This window comes from Onychostoma macrolepis, chromosome 15 (assembly GCF_012432095.1).
Source record: "Onychostoma macrolepis isolate SWU-2019 chromosome 15, ASM1243209v1, whole genome shotgun sequence".
NCBI classification, from domain to species: Eukaryota; Metazoa; Chordata; class Actinopteri; order Cypriniformes; family Cyprinidae; genus Onychostoma; species Onychostoma macrolepis.
In genome coordinates this window covers 13,985,477-14,006,226 of record NC_081169.1, presented here as the reverse complement: position 1 = coordinate 14,006,226, position 20,750 = coordinate 13,985,477, and the positions used below count along the sequence as shown (strand labels likewise).

Genomic DNA, 20,750 nt, shown 5'->3' with positions numbered 1-20,750 from the left:
TACACGTCTGTTTTAAAGTTTACTAGCATGGCCCCATTTGCCCCTGCTAGCAGATGCCATAGCTACACCATCTTCCAGCAAAAAACATATCATTTTGAAAAAGAAAAGAAAAGAAAAACAGGATCGGATTTAAAGCATTGCACTCCACTGACCTGCAGCAGGAGGTGGTATTTAAGAATCCTTTGCACCGGTTTCAGCAGGTAAGTCTCCAGAGGCAATGAGTGACACAGAGTGGCCTGCCTTTCCTGGAAGAAGCGCACCAGGCTCTCGTTCTTCATGCAGTCCCGCAGGACCGTTACTGAGCTGGACGGAAACAGGGAGGAAGACATTTAAGCAGGGTGGTCTACTGGGAGACTCATCAGTTTGGCAGCTTTGCCTGACAGCACTTTATCTTATCCTAAGGCCTGCAGTAATGCATTCAGCTGATGGCTGTGTAAACCTACAAATGTACTTACAAAATGCTCGGACTTCTCAAATACAGTCTCTGAATATCAAATACAACTGTTTTTGTGTAACCTCCTATTTCTTTCATTTTCAAACAGCGTTTTATTTTTTTCCCCCACCACTATTAGATGCATATATAATGAGTACTTTTCAGAATCTGAGTGACTGCAGTTATTTGCATTAATAATTCTCTAAAGGTGGATCAGAATCTTTTCTAGCAGAACATCTGCTGCTGCTGCTGTACCAGAGGCCCATGGGAATACTAAGAGAGGGGCTGAAAACTATTTCCAAGTAGTCATCACCCAAGCATGTTTGCCTCTGATATGTCTAATTTTTCTACTAGACATATAGCTAACACTGACTAATTAAAACCACATGACATTCATCAAAAATATCTTACATGACTATACATCACTGTGGTTGACATCTACATCACATGATTCTAATTATGCTTTCCACAAAAATGCCACATACTTTTATCATTATGCAACAGAGCTTTCAGGGATACATGCGGGGAAATTAAGGTTTGTAAAAGAGCTTTCAGGGATACATGCGGGGCAATTAGGGTTTGTAACTATTTCGGCAGTTCAAAATGTTATAATTACAGGTTTTTTTTAAATATACATTTATTCATTTGTTTTGTGTCTCTTATGCTCAACAAGCTTGTATTTATTTGATTAAAATTAAGTAAAAACAGTAATACCTGTGAAATATTGTTGCATTTGTATTTGAATATATTTCAAAATGTCATTTATTCCTGTCATGGAAAAGCTGAATTTTCAGCTTCATTATTCCAGTCTTCAGTGTCCCATGATCCTTCAGAAATCATTCTAATATGCTGATTTGGTGCCCAGGAACTATTTCTTACTTGAATCAATGTTGAAAACTATGATAGATTTCGTTTTCAGAAATACATTGTAAATGTCTTTACTATCATTTTTGTTGAAACCTTTTTGAATAAAAGTATTTATTTATTCAACACACACAAAAATCTAACCAACCCAAACTTTTGAATGGTAGGCTACTTTAATAATCATATCAGAGGAATAGAAATATTCTTCACTTACTTGGGGTAATTCATGCAATATATGGTGTAAATGTCAAAAGCTTCACTCTAAAAAAAAAAAAAAAAATCATAAATTATTGTTACAATATTGACTTCAAAGATAATGCTTGCAATTATCAACTATGAACAAAAGTGCACTACTAACTATGGGCATCAAAAATATACAGAGTTCAGAGTTATGAAACCAGACACAAATATAACAGACGAATAAAAATGGCACAATCTAGACTGGCATTCACTTGGCAGTATGTGGGAGAATTTTCCACTAAATGTTTGTGTACCAAAAACAGAAACAGTACCAAAACAAACCAATCAAGTGAACCCCATCATCTGCTTTGGCAATGGCCAGTATACCCAGATCTGACCAGATATGGGCAGCTCAGCAGATGCAGAGTTACAGTCACTGAACTACATCTGTATGAGCATGTAAACACATCTAATACGTTGTGCTCTATTTGGAGCCTGATATCTAGTCTAGAGGCACTGCTTGATTTGGAACAAGTTTTAATTTTTTTGATGTTGCAGAGATTATGGGGAAAAAAACTTGACTTTGAGACTCTGCAACATTAGAGAAGGTACAATTGAGCTAAACCCTCAAAATAACCCACCGGTAATGGCTTAATCGAATGTACTCTCTGCTTCCTAGGCCAGCGCTAATTGATCCTAACAGTGGCCGTTTCAGTAGGAGGTAAACATTGGGTCTCGGTGCTTGAGATGGAGACACAGCCTCAGGCGATTAAAGGTAAAGAATGATTTCCTTCTTCCAAACCATGAAACAAATCTTTGCAGAAAGAGCCATGAGCACATTCGACCTCTCTAGCACTCCAAACAATGATGTCCTTGTCTGGTTCCCATCCCAGCCTGGTCTGCTCATTGTTGTGTCATTGTGGTGTGGAGACAAGAACGGCAAACGTGTCTGCAAATGCACTTAGGTGACGTGTGCATGTGTTAAAAGTTCAACACTGTTTGCTGATATGTTTAGGTTTCGTTTCACAGAGTCCATCTGTTTTTCTGGCCCTAACATATCTGTGTGCTTCTGCCATATTGCCAAGTGAGGGCCCCAAGATTACAAATGAACAAAACTGGATTTTCCTTAGCCAACACTTCTAGAATGACGTGCATTAAAACACAAACTCCTTGTCTTAAGATATGTGCATTGTGTGGAAGGAACAGGAAAAAAATGTATATTTTACTAAGTCATGTGCTTACCCTCTCCACAAAGCACTCTGCTATGGCTGCCGCATGTGGACTACGTTCCAGATCTTCTAAAAGCTCACTGTAAAAAAACAAGAATCAAGTCAGTTTTGGTGCATGACACGTATTTCTGCTCACATGTTCTCACAAAAGCATTTGCAAGCTGACAAATTCATCAAGTGGCTTATGAAGACCAGTTTTCTGACATGAGACTTGGACTATGTCTTTGTCTAAATGATGTTATTCCCTTTCTGAGGAAACATCTGGGACTGGAGTTTCAAGAGGACACTCTTGACTGGAACGGGCTCCAACTCCAGCCTGCGTTTCCAAACAGCATTCATTTCTTTTTTATCATTTAGACCAAACCATTGCTTAAATGCACACAGATGGGATACTTCTCATTTTGGCTCGATTTCCTCCAAACATACCCCAATATCCCCACAGTCAAAATTGAAAACCTTTCTGCAGTGCATTCTGCTAGTGGGGAAAAGTCTCATTTCAGGTAGTAAATCAATGGAAAACATCAATTTTGAATTATATTGGTTAGTAACAGTGTCTGGAATGCAATAAAGGAAGCCTGGGCTTGGTTTAGTGAAACAATCTCTATTGTACCTCAAACACGAGATGGAATCAAATGGATTTTCCCTCAGTGTTATGGAGTTTGATATGATCTCTTGTGGCCAGTGGGACTTTTTCAACCGAGGTTGAGTGGTTTGACATTCCCTGACTGTGTTTTGAAGGAAGGGTTGAACGAAAGCTATATGATGGCTCGACCAGGCACGCCGTATTTCATTTGGTCCATTAGCGAAACTCCAACTGTCGTTCCCAAGAGGCCCCCAAACTGCCAGGCTGGTCAGTCTCGAGGGAAACCCTTCTTCTATATCGTGAAAGAAAACAACGTGACACTCTCTAAACACTATGGACTTTACTTCATGTGGCTGAGGGGAAAAGTTCGGAAGGAAACCGCAGCCTTCATCATCCTCTCTTCCCCTCTGAAGACGAAATTCATTTAGTGGCTGACCTTTGTTGTAGGGGGACTTCACTGTGGTTATAAAGGAAATTGAATAGAGTTCATGCATGTTTTCTTGGATTGTCCAAAGAGCTTGGTGTTCGAGGTGCCTGTAGGGATGGGATGTTCCCAAGTGATGACTTGATTGTCTTGAAAGGTGTGGCATAATAACAACACATAGTTGAGTAATTTGGAATTGTAAAACAATAAAGACGTTACTGTCGATTCAAAGCCACACGTATCTGCTTTCTAGTCCGAACTGTAGTAGATAAGTTGGATTCAATTAGATCTTGGCAAATCTTGTGAGGTTTTGGCCCCTTCTCTCAAATCCCAGGAAAGTGTTGGCGGACCAATAGTTTGAGACTTGAAATATGTGTGTTATGTGCATGCTTAATACTTTCCCAGGTTCTTCTTTGCCAGATACAGTACATACAAAAGTGTTTGTGGTATTACTTGAGGTAAAATGGGAAATTTAAGACATTAAGACACCAGATTGGTTCTTTGACCATGTAAGAATTGCCTACTAAGACATTGTAGTAAAACCATACAACAAACTACAATAAACACCAGCAAAAAATGAATAACTCCAACTTATTTATTTTCAGGAGTTATGACCAAAAACAGGGAGTTACCTGCAAGAGGCCCTGAATATAAAAAATACAATTCCCTTTGTCCCTTTCAGTCTTCACCTCACCCTTTCTGTTTTTTGGACTCGACTCATAAGTTGTCGTCTTGTCTCGATTCATACTCTCCTCCTCGTCTCATCCCTTTCTTTTGTCCTACTCCCACCATTCATCCATTAACATGGTGTGTATAACTCAAACAGAAGTTCGCTACATTACGGTTCCTTTCATCTAGCTCGTATTTCCCACAGCAGTCAAGCCTTTATTTTTGCTGGAGACACAGCATCCTATGGTGGGGGAAATTCACACAGTCATTCTTCTTTTTTATGCAATATACAAATCCTCAGGACAAATTATTTCTCTCAAACGAGATCAAAGCAGACAGTGAGACAGTGGGGAGACACGAGGACAGTGAGATGTGTGCTTTAGGGAAAAACAGATTTGTCTTTATTAAGAAATAAACAGTGAGCGTTCGCAGTGTTAAGGTGTATTTGAATCTACGACAGGCCGTGACCCCGTATGAGCACACAAAGGAGGTAAAGGTTGTTGCTCTCTCACTTAATGGAGGAAATCTGTCTGGGGCATGGTCCCAACTGAAATGGTACACTTGATGTGTACTTGGTAGATGACTACGGTGTCCCATTTTTGTAAATCTTTTATAACCCATTGGTTAAATATTTTTTTAAGTAACAAATTTCATTCAAATCACTAAAAATGATTTGGAAGCCTTTTGAAAATTCATTATAGAAAAAAAAAAAATTTGAAAAAAAGTGAAAAAATATTTATGCATACTACTAATATCATTAAAAATAAAATATTATGAAAATTAATTATATAATTTGTTTGTAAAAAATGATGGCTGCCCCATGGTTGTGATGAAATGGGGTTTTTTTTCTTAAGTTAGTGTGCTTGGTTACCTAGGCAAACTTAAGATAAAATGGGACATGTAAAGAAAAAAAAGAAAAACATCAAGCATAATATCACTTTTGAGTAGAATATTTTTTTGTCATTTTAAATCAAGCTGTAATTTTTGTCAAATTATGCAAATGCAAATGCTCAATAAAGGTATTATTTTCTTTAAAAAAACAACAACAACAACAACAAAAAAAAACAGCTCAAAAAGCTTTGACCCCCAAAGTTTGAAATTGTATATTTATTATGTATTTAGAATGGCTTTAAAAAGGTCTATTCTGAAGAGTCACAAGAGGACAATGTGCCATGTAGCTGACCCTGAAGTTTTAACACCCATTTAAGGCCATCAGAATGGGAAAAAACATAAGGGTGCGATTACAAATGCTAAAATAAACCTAGAACAATAAGAACTGGTAATAAGGTTTTAAAAGAACTATTGCAAAACACAAGAATGAGTCAGCAGTGGAATGTTTTCATCACTGCAAAATAGAGAGGAGATTCCCAAGCCAGCAAAAACAGCCTGTTCTGTTGCAGTCGCTGCAAAAGACAAATGCAGCATTCCAGTGTAAAGGCACAATTTACAATGCTTCACTATAACTGGACAGATGTCTGTGGGAACAAAATAAGTCCTGTCTGCTGTCCCAGGATGCACTGCTCGCTTGGCTGCACCCTCACTCTCTGTCAGGTCATGTGTGCCTCGTTCACCACAGGGGCCTGAGCTCTACCTCGGAGCCCGGCTGCTTTGGCTAAGAGGAAAATGACATCTGTATGTGTCCTAAAGCTCTGACCGGTGCCAAGAAAGTAGACTCAACAGAATCAAGTCTGAATACAGGGGCTACATTCCACAGCAATGAGCAGAGGGCTTTTAAGAGTAAGAACAGACAAAGAGAGAACCTTTGTGTGTTTAAACTATGAGAAAGAGGGAAAAAAACAAGGTCAGTCATTCATTTTATATAGTCTTAACAACTACAGAGGCACGAGAGCTGATTTAAGGGGGTAGTTCTCTCAGAAATGAAAATTCTGTCATCATTTACTCACCATCATTGTCGTTCCAAACCCACATGCTGTTATTCTTTCTCTGAGCACAATCAAAGAAATATTGAATAATTTCCAACTCCCTGTTTTTCATAAACATAAAGCTTTGTGGGATGAACAGACCAAATTTCAGCCATTATTCATTCTGAGTTAAAAGAATGATTTGATTTCATTTTAGAGTGACTTAAATTTCAGTCTATTAATCATGTAAATATAGCATGTGGCTTCAGATGAATTGGAATATACACACTACTGTTCAAAGGTTTGAGACTTTTTTATACAAAGCAATGAATACTTTAATTCAACTGGGACACATTTATTTGATCATAAGTGACAGTAAAGATATTGCAGTTCTTTTGAACTTTCTAATTCTACTCATTAAAGGACGGTTTCCAAAACATTAAGCAGCAAAACTGTTTTCAACATTGATAATAATCAGAATGACTTCTGATCATGTGATACTGAATATTGGATTAATGATGCTGAAATTTCAGCTTTGCTATCACAGGAATAAATTACATTTTAAAACATATTCAAATAGAAAACAGTTATTTTAAATTGCGATAATATTTCACAATTTTACTGTTTTTACTGTAATTTTAATCAAATAATTGCAGCCTTGGTTGAGTATAAGACACTTTAAACACATACAAAAAAATGAGCCATTTCGAGACAAATAAATAAGCTTACCGACCTCAAACTTTTTAAAAAGTAGTGTAGTCGTACAGCATGGACTGCTTTTATGGTGCTTTTTTGTCATTTATTGGATGCTACAAACCGTAAATTATGAAAGAACATTTATTTATAAGTGAACTATCCCTTTAAGAATGGTATTCCTAAAAACTAATAACTCATTCTACTCATTACATGCCAATATAATCTCAAGCAGAGGCCAAAAGCAGCTGTGATGGGAAGAAAACTCCTGCCATTTTATTAAAGGAAGTTTTTTTAAATAAGGTCATGAGGACACCCAAGAGTTTTTAAGATATTCTGTTTTCAGCACAGCCAAGATCATTTCCCACAAGAGCTGGCAGTAAGGCGCCATGTTCAATTTCGAAACGGCCTAATGTCATTAGAGGGATGATGTGGAGTGGAGGTGAACCAAGAAAGAGAATTATGTAAAAACAGGATGCGTGAGTGGCAAGTAGCAGCAACCCACCAACAGAAAAACCTCTGGGCTAAACCATGCGTACGAGTCTGAAATAAACACAATAAAAAGTGTCATTTGCAATAAACAGTGTGAAACAGACACATAACAAGACTGACTAAATTGTTCGGTGGACCATGCATGAACTCACAGTGTAATAAACCATATGCTGCACGTCTTTTAAAAAGAGCTTAAGTTATGACGACGGCTGAGAAAACGTCTCCTGAAGAGCATTCCAGATCAACTACAGCAGTCCAGGGACAGTCTGCTGGAGTGCATCAGAAATGGTGTATACTCGCTCTTGGCAGACATCTGCACATTGTCCCTCACGGTAGGACAGACCAGAACCCAAGCCAGTCATTGTGTTCGAGACAAATTCAGCAGACACTGGTGCCACCCAGACAGACATCATGAATGAAGACACCCACCTGTTAAACTCATAGATGTCCTCGATGTTGCAGAAGAGGGTGCTGACCTCCTCAGGCTTGAGAGGCAAGTCGCCACAGTCAATAATGCAGCCAAGATAGTCCTGAGAGAGAGAAAGCGAAAAATTTGAGCATGGATGACCTCACAGAAATCATACTAGGCATTTTCACACTTGAATTTGCTTTGCTTGTTAGTGATTCAGAAAACTCCTGTGAGACCTGTGAAATTGGTAAAGTACTTCAATTCCATTACATTTTGTTGATTTATAACTCATGGACTAAAAAGAGACTAGAAATGGTTCCGACACAGCAGGACGTGACTCTCACCCCTGAATGATCTCTCTCGACACCAAGAATCGCTGTAATGTAATTACCATGGACGCCACACTTGAGCCCCTCAATGATCTTCAGAGTAAACATACAAAGCCGTGCAGGAAAGCAAAGCATGCAACTAATACAGTGGTTAAAAGGAGCCCCTCTAACAATATTTATCTTTTCTCTCTCTGCTCTTTCCCCTCTGACCTCGAAAAAAGTCATAAGCTGGTCTCGTGTGAAAACGGTCTCATCATCATGCCCCGTAAAATACTGTCAGGTTTAGGCCGCCTGCTGAGGAACAGAGAAACTGGGGTCACCAAACTTTCTCAGTTTTGAAGTGGTTGGTTAATACTGTGTTAAAGGGAAGCAGTTCCACTGGGTTAAAGTTTAAGGAAGATCTGGGTCACAGTGAGAAACGTAGGATGGAAGTGAAAAGGGCCAATATGAAACATCAAAATAATTATGGTTTCAACAGTTTAACCAAAAGACGTAAATGATATTCATGTTAACATGATTTTACTGTAGCAAACTAACATTTTCTGCATTATGCTATTGTTCACAAGAATCGTTCATATAAAAATATTAAGCTTACTAACCATACATTTTTGAACAGTAGTGTAACTTGACACAAAAAAATTATTAAGTGATTTTGTCTAGTAAATATCGCAGTAAAAAAAAAAACAGTAAAAAATGCGACACTGAAGACTAAAATAATTGCTGTCGAAAATTCAGGTTTGAAATAAATTACATTTGAAAATATATTGAAAATGAGAATAGTTATTTGAAATTGTAATAAAAAAATGTTTTTTGTCAAATAAATGCAGCCTTGGTGAGCATAAAAGACTTCTTGTTAAAAAAAAAATTTTTTATTGGTAATTATCCAATTTTGCAACTTAAAATGACTGCAAAAATTAAAATAACTTACAGCTCAAATAATACATACACTGTAAAAATGATTGTGATTTTAACGGTAAAAAACTGAAAATGCTACAGCAAAAACCTGTTAAATTGTTAACGGTAAGTTCCTGTGTTTACAGGAAAAACCGTAAACTGACGTTCCCAGAATTCCCTGCGTTGCATTTCAAATTTTGTTTGAATTTGATGTTTTTTCTTTGAAATAACTATGTTTCTTCTTAGTTTTTTCTTATCAGTTATGTTTATTAGGGTTGTATGTTACATCTAATGTTGTTAAATTAATGTTTATTGCATATTTCAGTTTAATGAGTCTCACCATGATGGTGTTTAGTGTTTGTGTGAATGACACTGTGCACCTTCTATATATGTTATTATTTAAAAGCTGCTTGTGATGGGCTTTGGTTCATCATGTGACTTTCTCATCACCACCTGCATTTGGTGGTTATCAGTGTATTTCAAAGGTACAAAACAGATTTCAGTACTTTAACAGGTTGGTATATTAACATTATATCAGTTAATGAAATTACGGTATTTAACTGTAAATTTAAGTTAAAACAGTAAAACCTCAAATATTGTTACCATATTTTTTACGGTAAAATTCCGGCAACCACAGCTGCCGTTTTTTTACCATAGATTTTACGGATTTTGTTTTACAGTGGACATTTTACAATGTAAGTGCTTTTATAAAATGCTTCACATTTTACATTCCATTTACATCCGCTTCAAATGCGACATCATTTTCTTAAAGAAAATAAGAGCGTCTACATTATTTTTTGTGATAATCAACATTATGCCACAATATCCATTGAGCTTAACTTGTACTAAACCCAGAATGTTTCTTTAAAAAAAGATCTATAGCATAGCTTAATAATTAGCTATCATTTATACTAAACCAACAACCTTGGGTAGTGAGATTTTCAGCTTGAAGTGGTTTTCCAACACTATAATCATAATAATGTTGCCGTTAAGAAGATACATTCTTGCCTTAATGAGTAAAATGCCTTTTGCATTAAATTAGAAAGTTAATCATATTTTACAGCCTATTTTGTGTCCAACAGATGCCAAAAACCAAAATAGAGTTGAGGCAAATGGTCTCAGGAGTGGTCTGGTTTCTGGCTGTTGGGCTTGCAGAGTTAAACAGTGCTATATATCAAGTCCGTTTATCAGTGCCTGGCCTCATTAACCCTTAATAACCAAGCCCTGGGACCAAAACCAACAAGCCAACATAGACAAACAAATTCCACTAGACTGCAACGGACTAAAGTACGGGAAAGTGCCAAGAATGGCAGTTACAATCTCCTGAGAGAAACTACGGACACTGGAGCCAACAAAAGAAGGCCACCAGGCAAAACGAACTAAAAAGACTTAAACTGAACCGCTACAATAAATAGGTACAAACAAACAAACCATATGAGTTCTGTAAGACAGCGGTCTGGCTTTATAAGGGGCTCTTTTAATCACCCTCCAGCTTTCCCTGTGCCTCTGCATTCCTGGACTGTAAAACGTGGGGTCTTTTTCCTCTTCTGTTTGTTTCCAGAGCCACAAGGCGTCTGGGAAGGCAAACATGCTGAGGTGGGGGCAAAATGAGCCAGAAAATAAGTGACTGGCGTATTCAGCACCTTTACAAAGCAGGGGGAACATGGACACTGTAATTACAATGATTTACACTCAGCCGTAGACCGTAGAGAATTCCCCTGAACGAACGGCGCTCATGAGAGTGACACATGGCAAAACTGGAGCGCTAGATGAAGAGATGAGTGATGACACAGCTACTCGGGGAAGAGTGAAAATCCAGGAGGTGAGGGGAAATCTGAGGATTACACTGTGAGTTATGAAAACGGAGTGTGCGAGACAAGCGGGACCAGCCACAGACAAAGGAACCATAAGTTATGTGCACATTTTCTTGGCAGATGCCGTCTGACCCAAATGACTTACTAGAGCATACATGAAGTGTGTTATGACAGCCAGTCTGGCAAAAAGAAAAACATAAATGTTCACATATGAGATATGGACCAGAACGAGAGAAAACACTAAGAGAGAAGAGAAGAGAAGAGAAGAGAAGAGAAGAGAAGAGAAGAGAAGAAGAGAAGAGAAGAGAGAGAGAAGAGAAGAGAGAAGAGAAGAGAAGAGAAGAGAAGAGAAGAGAAGAGAAGAAGAGAAGAGAAGAGAAGAGAAGAGAAGAGAAGAGAAGAGAAGAGAAGAGAAGAGAAGAGAAGAGAAGGATGGATAGCTAGACTAAAAAAGACAGACAGATAGATAGATAGATAGATAGATAGATAGATAGATAGATAGATAGATAGATAGATAGATAGATAGAGATAGATAGATAGATAGATAGATAGATAGATAGATAGATAGATAGATAGATAGATAGATAGATAGATAGATAGATGGATGAAGGACCGAAAAAGAAAAGGAAATACAAATAAAAGAAAAAGAGAGTGAGACAGACAGATAAAACAGCGGAAAAAAGAACAGAAAAGAAAAATAGAAAGAAAGAAAGAAAAGAAAAGAAAGGACAGACAGACAGAAAAGAAAAAAGGACAGACAAACACAGGAAGACAGACAAAGAAAAAGAAAAGATAATAAAATAAAAATAAAAAGACAGACTGACAGATGAAAAGAGAAAAAAGACAAACAGACTGATGAACAAAGAAAAGAAAGAAAGAAAGAAAAAGAAAGAAAGGAAACGTTATCTACGAGAGGAAGTTTGGAAAGGAGGCAGACAATAGAGAGAGAGAGAGATTGTAACAGAAGTTAAACACTCTCAGAGTCTTTGTCTGAGAAACTAGGTCAGTTTGGAGTTTGGAGCAGGAGTCAGTCCCTCTCTCTCATGAGCAGCCCCTCTCCATCTCCGCTTGTGCCCCAGAATGGGGGCTACAGCCAAGCCCCCCTCGTCCCCCCCAATTTCCTGTCCTATTTGGCTGAAATGTAGCTGAAACGAAAAGGGGGAATCTCTCAGTCTTGCTCCCCTAAACGCTCCCCACATCACACACACACTGGAGCTGAACCCACCGCACCTGAATGTCACCAAACAACACTTCACAAACTAATAATAACCCACACAAACACCAGGCAAAACAGTCACCCACAGCAAAGCCGTGCACTGTGAGCTCACGCTCATCTTGTTTCCAGCTAGCTTGACATCATTCTTTGTTACACTTTCTATCAAAACCAGACGGCTCTTACTAATAGAAGCTGAGCCTGGCTCGGTATGACTCCAATCAGACATCATACACACATATCCCAGAGTCAGCACAATGTCCCCGAAACCATCCACCACTCAGCCTCCATTTTGAGACCACAGATTGATAAAACAGCAGCATTCCTCGGCATGATCCTCATCTTTCAACAACCAATTTATGGCTATTTGATCTGAAGGCATCTTTTCATAAAGCAGCAAAAGCTTGCATGCCTTCTCTTTTTATTGGCTTATGAAAAGCTCGGCTTCAAATAAACCATCAGCAAAAGGGAAAAGGAGTAACATTTCAGGCATTCCCCAACCTCCGGCCTATGTACCCATGAGCCTCTGCAATCAATCACTCACAGATACAAAGGATAACACACACATACTATACAGTACATACACGCACACCTGTTAGCTGGCACTGGCAGTAGTCCTACGAGTTCAAAGGCTGTTCACAATGACCCTGTCACTCATGACAGACCGCTTTCACTTCTCTCTCCAGGCCCAGGCAACAGCACCAGTCAAGCTTAACCTGCACAGTGTGTTGTTTTAATTCAGGTTTTTCAAAACAAAATTGATGCCAAGGACCCCAAAATATGATGAGATTTGATTGGTCATATCACATGTATAGTTATTATATTTATTAAATAATGTCTTTTATATAGTTACTTAATATTTACATTATATTAACTTGACATATTTACACAATAATTTATTGATTTATTTATTCATTTTGCTTGCTATTAAATGTTAGATGCATAAACATTTAAGAGAGCATTAAGATTTTTATTAACACATTATAATTCAATAACACAAACTGTAATAATACACATATGAAAGAAAAAGATTAAAAAAATAGTTAATTAACTAAAAAAAAAATACATTACCGTTTAAAAAGTTTGGTGGTTTTTTTGTTTAACAAGGCTGCATTGATTTGATCAAATATATATATTATTATTATTATATATAAACAGCAATACTGAAAACTATAATTACAATTTAAAATAACTTTTTTTCTATTTAATATATTTTTAGTACTCCAATCACATCTTATCTTATCTCATAATATGCTGATTTGGTGCTCAAGAAATATTTATTATTATAATCAATGTTTAAAACAGACATCAAGCGTAGCATTAGTTCTGGCAGGTCACGTTAGTCAAGCTTGCATCAGCTGACTCTCAGCTGATCACCATCTACCTATAGGGAAATCGACACCTATCTAAGCATCCATATATAAGATCCCTCAGTTTATCAGCAGTTTTCGCATTACTCAATAGCTAATTACCCTCCTCCATCCCCAGCTCCTCCTCTGTCAGTCAGGATCCAGCCTTCTGATTCTCCTTTGAACCAGACTAATTCTAAAATGTACAAAAATTACTGAACTTTAACAATAACTGCATACTTTCGTTGGTTCTGTTCTGTTTACCCTGGGGGGTTATCACTGCTCTCATCCATGCTAGGCTGCATGGATGCGCAGGGAGTTCTTGCCCAGAACAGAACCATAGCGCCAATCCAAACTGTATGCTAATTGTCAATCATCTTTGACGATAGTGGTCCTGAGAGAAATACTGCTTAATATTTGTGTGGAAACCACCATACTTTTTTCAGGATTCTTTGGTTTTTCTTGGACATTTAAAAAGAGCAGCATATATTTGCTATAGAAATCTGTAACTTTACAGTCACTTTTGATCAATTTAATGGACCTTGCCAAATAAAAAATATATAAACAAATTAAATTGGCCCCAAATTTGAGAAAAAGGAAATGCAAATAAACAGCAACTAGTACCAATAAAAATCGCTTCCCATTTGAACAAGGCATATAACAAACTAGGTGGAGGTCACAGTGGAGGTCTAATCTTCCAGCAACCTGTGCATGGAAATATGAAGAATGCGTTGAAAAGCATCCACAAAGAGTCTCTTATATTTACAGCACGCTCTGATTTGTGTGTGCGTGCGTTTGAAATGCTGAGCAACAGCCTTCTTATTGTCCCGGATCAGCACTGTGCATGCAAAAGGCAGAGCAGAGATGCGTTTGAAGTGACGGTCTGAATTTATTGGAGCTTTCATCCAGTGCCATGACCTCCTTTGCTCCACCTGAATGTGTGATGAATGGCACAACAGAATCTCACAATGATCACATTTTAAATCGCCGCTGGCACAGGGAAGGGGCTCGGCTCTCTCTTGTCTGTTATATGAGTCCTGGAATACATACAGGGTGGGCGGCGGGCGAAGAGATATGATGGTAGAAATGCTGATCTGGATGAGCTTCTGTGACTGCGCAATCCTAGAGCTCAAAAGAATGCAGCACCACCTGGGTGGCTTTGGACCAGCAAAAATAATAGTATTCATTCCTCAGTCATTCCGAGTCTTTTTTTTTTTTTTAAAGGGCACCTATCATGCAAAATTCACTTTTACATGTTGTTTGAACATAAATGTGAGTTGGCTGTATGTACACAACCACCCTATAATGATAAAAATCCACTTTTTTAATCTCCATAAATCATAAGCATTGTAAAATGTAGGGGTATAATGGTACACAAACATGACGGTTCAGTACATACCTTGGTTTTGACGTCATGGTTCAGTATGGTTTCGGTACAGCAGAAGAAAAAAAAACTTAACAAACTGTTGTTTTATTTTATTAAAAAATGGTTTACTGAACAAAGTGCTTTTTCTTTAAATAAATTCAATTAACTACAATTTTCCTAGGGATAAAAATCTACCTCAGTTTCTGCTCTAAACTATAGAGAGCCCTTTCACATTACTATAAGGTTACAATTAACAAAAGAACCCAAACTTAAATTCAATTACTATTTATTTTTAACTTGATAATCAACACTCAAATTAAACAATTGTATGCAAACATTTAAATTGTTTTTAAATTAACTTGTATGCAAATTATGCAATTTCTATTTTTTGTTGAAACTTGAAATATAATACTTTACAAAGTGGCTGTCCTAACTTGTTACATGACGGATTTATTTAAACATAGCCTACATTAAATAATTAAGACATCACTAACAGGTAAAGTAAAATATAATGAAGTATATAGTCTAATATTTCGCAAAATGCTGTTCTAATGAGCAGTAGACACTGATGACTTGCCTGAAGTAAATTAAATGCTACGCGGCATTTTTTTTACAAGCTGTTTTAATGACATCTTTCCACGGTTGAAGCACTAATTGAGTAATTACATGATGGGCGAGATGTTCAGTTTGTTTCGCCTTAAAACTAGTTAAAAAAAAAAAGGAAGGGGTGATCACGCTCAACTGAGAGCATTTAAAAGCAACATTTTAAATAATCACATGCCACGTCACAGCCGCTTTCTGTATGCATGCTTTGGATGTGTGCACTCAGAAAGCCCTATATCAGAAAATCAACCTATGGCTCTAAAACGCATGATTTCAGTGTGTTAGACATGATAATCAAAACCAAACAGATGTTTTTTTGGCATAGTGTCCAAGGTACGAGCTGTAAAGGCACAGTGCTATTCTGGAAAAGAGGGCGGGGAGCAGCAGCTCATTTGCATTTAAAGAGTCATGCACGAAAACAGCGTGTTTCTGCTTCCAACTAATCAAAACAGGCATTTTCAAAATTATATAATAAATGATCTATGGGGTATTTTGTGCTGAAACTTCACAGACTCATTCTGGAGACCCCTGAGACATGTATTACATATTGTAAAAAGGGGCATAATAGGTGCCCTTTAAAGTCATCTAATTTAATTTTAACATTCATATTTATAAAAAAAAAAAAACACTTAAGAACATTAGAATTGGGGTTCTTGCCCATGTAAACCCTTACCGCTACCATGCTAGGGTGCTGTGATTGGTTCCCATTGATTCCTAGAGTGTTTTAAGTGGTTTCTATGGTGTTTCTAGCTGTTCGTGCGGGTGTTTCTAGGCTGTTGCTAGGTGCTCGCTAAGTTGTGTTGTTCTGGGTTGTTTCTACGATGTTGATACAGTAGCTGTTTACAGTTGTGTTTTGGGGGGTTTCTAGGCTTTTGCTAGGTGTACTGAGTGGTTTTTACTGGGTTGCTTTCGAGTTTCTAGGGTTATCTGGACGGTCAAGTTAAAAGAGCCCACCTTGCCTCAATATATTTCAAAAGTTTCTTTTGTGTTCCACAGAAGAAAGAAATGCATATGTGTTTTAGAACAATATTAGAATGAGTAAATGATCACAGAATTTTAATTATTTTTGGTAAACTATCCCTTCAAGGTTAAAATTATTATTAATTATTAAAAAAAAATATATATATATTTATCTCAGCGTTGTTTTTGTGTTACAGTACGAAACATTGTAGGAACAGAGATCAGCATGTGTCTGGTCCTTACCTCCACAATGCTCTTGAGGTCCCTCACATAGGCCTGCTCGGTCTCCACTATCTCTAGCGCCACCCTCTCCAGACGAGTGAGTTTGGGCAGCGGTGTTGTGGAGGCAGCGAGGGGACCGGCTCCCGTGAGCAGGGAGAGAGGGGTGAGGTCCAGGCTGATGTCGGAACCATTGCGCTGTGACCCGGGGTAGGCCGGCACGGCTCCATATGGGAGTGATGAGGAGGAAGAGGAAGAGTGTCCATCCTGCAGTGAGGCGGATGAGGCAGAGGAGCTGAGACTGGCGCCGCGGTCACTGTCGGAGCACACCGTGTTAACGGAGGTGCAGCTCCCACGGGACGCGCCCCCTGAGGAGGCCATACGGCTCACGATCCCACTCAGCGAGGACACAGAGGAGGGGCGCTTGGCAGCTGCAGCAGAGAGAAACAGAAACATTTTAGTGTGAAGATACTAGTGATCACTGCATAATATAGCACTTTCGGTTATTGAATGACAAAAAAGTTAAGACATTATTAAGAACTATTATGCAAAATCACAAATGAGATCTTAATCAAATCTCAATTGTTTCTCCAAGACAAGAGAAAATGTTGACTTTGGCTTCAATCTCCTGCTTCTTGAAGCCCCCAGTAAACTCGCATGCATTCCAGAAGAGATCTTAACATTGTTTCAAAACTGTGCCCAGCATACCAAAGTCTGCATGCAAAAATCTAAGATTTTAATACTTATTATTAATTTCTTATTATAAATAAACTTATTTCTCATCAAATACTCACGTTGTCTCTTTTTTTTGGATAATCTTTACTTGTCTTTGGTCTGGTATTCTCTAGTTTTCAGAGTTTTTTTTTTTTTTGTGTTGTGTTGAAAACATTTTTAAAATATATCTTTAGTTTTTTCTTTTTAAAATATTACTTGAAATGTTTTAGTATATATATATGTTTTTATTTTTTTTATATAAATACAAGGTAAGGTACAAACAAACAGTCGAGTACAAAGACAAACTCTAAGTGCTTACAAAGTGTTCCTTGCAAATATTTCTCTGCCTGCCTCAAAGGTGTGACTTTGCAAATCTACATCAAACTAAGCTTGCAGCAAACCCACAGAAGCTGTCAATCTAACGTTGCAGTGCACGCCCTGTATAGACGGGAAACAAAAATCACAACTTCCTGACTGCAATTTGCTGGACGATTAAACCTGAAAACACAGAAGTCATTCAATCAGCCATGCCCTCAGACGACCAGAACATCTAAAACAAAACAGTAACATTCTGCCTGAAGAGCCGTATCAAAACTGAACACAACAGTCTGGTCGTCAAGGCAAGTGAACACAGGCCGGTACAGAGCGCTGTGAGGATTGCCATTGTTTAAGGCTGAATGCTGGGCTGTGCTTGTCACAATGGTGGCCCAGTTACAGAGCACAAGCCGGCAGAGACTAACAATCCTCCATTTCCTCTGACCTAGCAGGCAGGGCGACGCAGTCAACTGTTACTCTCTACGCTCACTTCCTCGCCAAAACTGCCTATCATCCATCAAGCATTCCAGCTGACCGTTAGCTGAAGCTGCTTGCGGCCTTTTCTCCCGTTCATACAAGATTTGAAGGCACTTCGGTAATATTGATTGCCTGAATTTGATTTAAACACACTCATAAAGTACATGAAGGCATGTGTTTATCTTCTGCTGGCCCCAGTCCAAGATCAGCACCACTATGGCGGCAGTCGCACATGAAAAAATCTGATTGTAAAATCCTCCATGGCCAGACATTCATCACCAATATGACCATCTTTTGCTTTTCGTTTGATGCCTATCTCAAGATCTCAAGTACTGGGTGCAATAGCATTCAAAAGAACGTTCAAAGTGCAGCATAAATTCAGCCAGACAGATGCATGAAGTGTGACAATGTAAACCCAGTGCATCCTCTGGAACAAAAGCAAACCGACAGCGTTCTCCGTCACTACTTGGGCATGAAGTCAGAAGCTTTCATGTGGCATGGAAGAACCATCAGCAGGGGAGCTCTTCACCCAAAACCTCATCCCTATGGATTTCGTTATCCCCAACATTAAGTTTAAAGAGCCTCCAAGCATGAATTAGAGTGTATAAATCGGTCAGGATGTCCAACAAAACCTAACCATCTCTAGATAAGACTGATGAACATGTGCGTGAGCCAACACACATATACTGTTCTTCATAATTATATGATTCTTGATGGAAAATGGAATGACTTGATGAATTGTGCAGCTGTTTTAGAAATCTGAAATAATACATTAGAGCTAATTTCCCATATTTTCATAATGACATCGATCCACTTATGTAAATAATAATGTAAAAAAAACACCTTAATTTGATCTTGGTGTCCATAATTACGATAAATTATTAGTCAGTGATACGTACTTATTATGAGTTCCAGTAATTGTGGTATTTTCATCATAAATCTTCTACACACTGTTCAACTCTTTTATTTAGCCATTCATACTCCAATAAAGAGGCTAACAAGGCCCACCTAACAGAGAATCAGGCCTGTTATATCGATCATAGCAGCCTGTGGAGATTGTTTGGCCAGACAAGTGAAAGCCAAGAGAAAGAAATCACATACCTGATCCGCAAAGCACTGCAGCATCAGCTGGAATGACAACCAATGCGGTTAGCTGTGAATTATGTCTTCTCACCGTAGTTTAGTTAGAACTCATAACTAATTCGAAGCAAATGGCTACCAACGTCTACCAAATGACAAAAGGTATCCAAATGAATCTTATTCCAGCTGAAACTGAAAGGACCTCATCAGTAATAAAGCAAACAGGAACCATGCACCATATCTATCATGCACAAAAAATGTGAGTTGGGCTTGTTGCACACTTCTCTCTCATAGAGAGATTTCCTGTCTAGGTGTGTATTAGCATACAGATCGCAAAACCATAAAGAGAGCTGCCAAACTCTTCAGTCCTTGCCGGAAAATACTGAACAGTATTTATGTGTTCGAGAAACAAAACAATACAAGGAACCACCAAATTAGGGTGAATTAGGTTTGCATTAGAGTGAATAAAAAAATAATAATTTCACCAGAAATTAAGTTTTTTTCTTCTTTTTTTTTTTAAGAAAATGAAAACTGGAGGAGGAAATTGTGTCACAGCACAAACTTGATCCTAAAACAGGTTCCTAAACTTGTAAAATTAAATGTTATTTTATTTTACAAATATGATCTGGACATGCTCTGGACAGATTTCGTGAGATTCACCGATTACATCATTCTCCACACCTGTAACATGTGAGAGAGGACTGAGAACTCAGAACTACTTAAACAGGAATGTCTATGACATCAGCAAGATAAACTGAAATAATTTATGGAGAAGATGCTGACCTTCCATATCTCTGTTCTTTTTCAAAGAAAAGCTGATGATAAATGGCATCACAAAGGTCACTCCTGCTATATATATTAGGAGTCAGAAGGTTTGGGGTCTTTTTTCTTGAAAGAAATGAATAATTTTATTTAGCAAAGATGCATTCAATCAGTCAAAAGTGACAGTAAACACATTTATAATGTTACAAAATTTATATTTTAAATAAATGCTGTTCTTTTGAACTTTATACTCAAAGAAACCTGAAAAAAATGTATCAGTTTCCACAAAAAAAAACACAATTGTCAATCAATTTCTTAAGCAGCAAATCAGCATATTAGAATGATTTCTGAAAGATCATGTGACACTGAAGACTGGACAAATGACAAAAGAAAATTCAGGTTTAGCCATCACAGAAATAAATTACATTTTAAAATATGCATTTAAATGAAAACAATTATTTTAAATTGTAAAAATATTTCAAAACATTACAATTTTTACTGTATTTTTGATCAAATAAATGCAGCTTTGACTTCTCGCAAAAAATTTAAGTTAACACAAGTGAGTTCCTTAATAACACCCTCCTCCTCCAGATAAAGACAACAGAAATCAGTATCCAAAAAAAACAAAACACTTCAAGTTAGTAAAGTTATACCCTATTTTCTCGCCATTGTGTAGAGTTAGAATTAATAATGTTTGGGCGCCTGAACTAAACTAAAGTAAATATTTCGGAAAGTCTGGTATGCCTATTTATAGAAATACATTCTTAAATTCCAACACAGACATTCAAAAGAGTTCAAAATGTACTGCAAAACAGGA

At 37.7% G+C, this 20,750-nt stretch overlaps 1 protein-coding gene across 5 annotated transcripts in view; it reads right to left on the bottom strand.

The window, feature by feature from the left end:
• LOC131520469 (pleckstrin homology domain-containing family G member 2-like) overlaps nt 1-20,750 on the bottom strand; it is a 39,894-nt gene that overhangs the window by 1,851 nt on the left and 17,293 nt on the right. For 4 of the 5 annotated variants that reach the window (XM_058744720.1, XM_058744719.1, XM_058744724.1 and 1 more), the window contains 5 exons: nt 16,610-17,016; nt 7,859-7,959; nt 2,720-2,786; nt 1,512-1,558; nt 153-303 (listed from right to left, as the gene is read on the bottom strand). In XM_058744720.1, the coding sequence (XP_058600703.1) occupies nt 153-303; nt 1,512-1,558; nt 2,720-2,786; nt 7,859-7,959; nt 16,610-17,016 (773 nt within the window). Of the gene's footprint in view, nt 1-152; nt 304-1,511; nt 1,559-2,719; nt 2,787-7,858; nt 7,960-16,609; nt 17,017-19,192; nt 20,750 lie in introns of those variants that run through there. The other variant, XM_058744722.1, reaches the window with a different exon arrangement.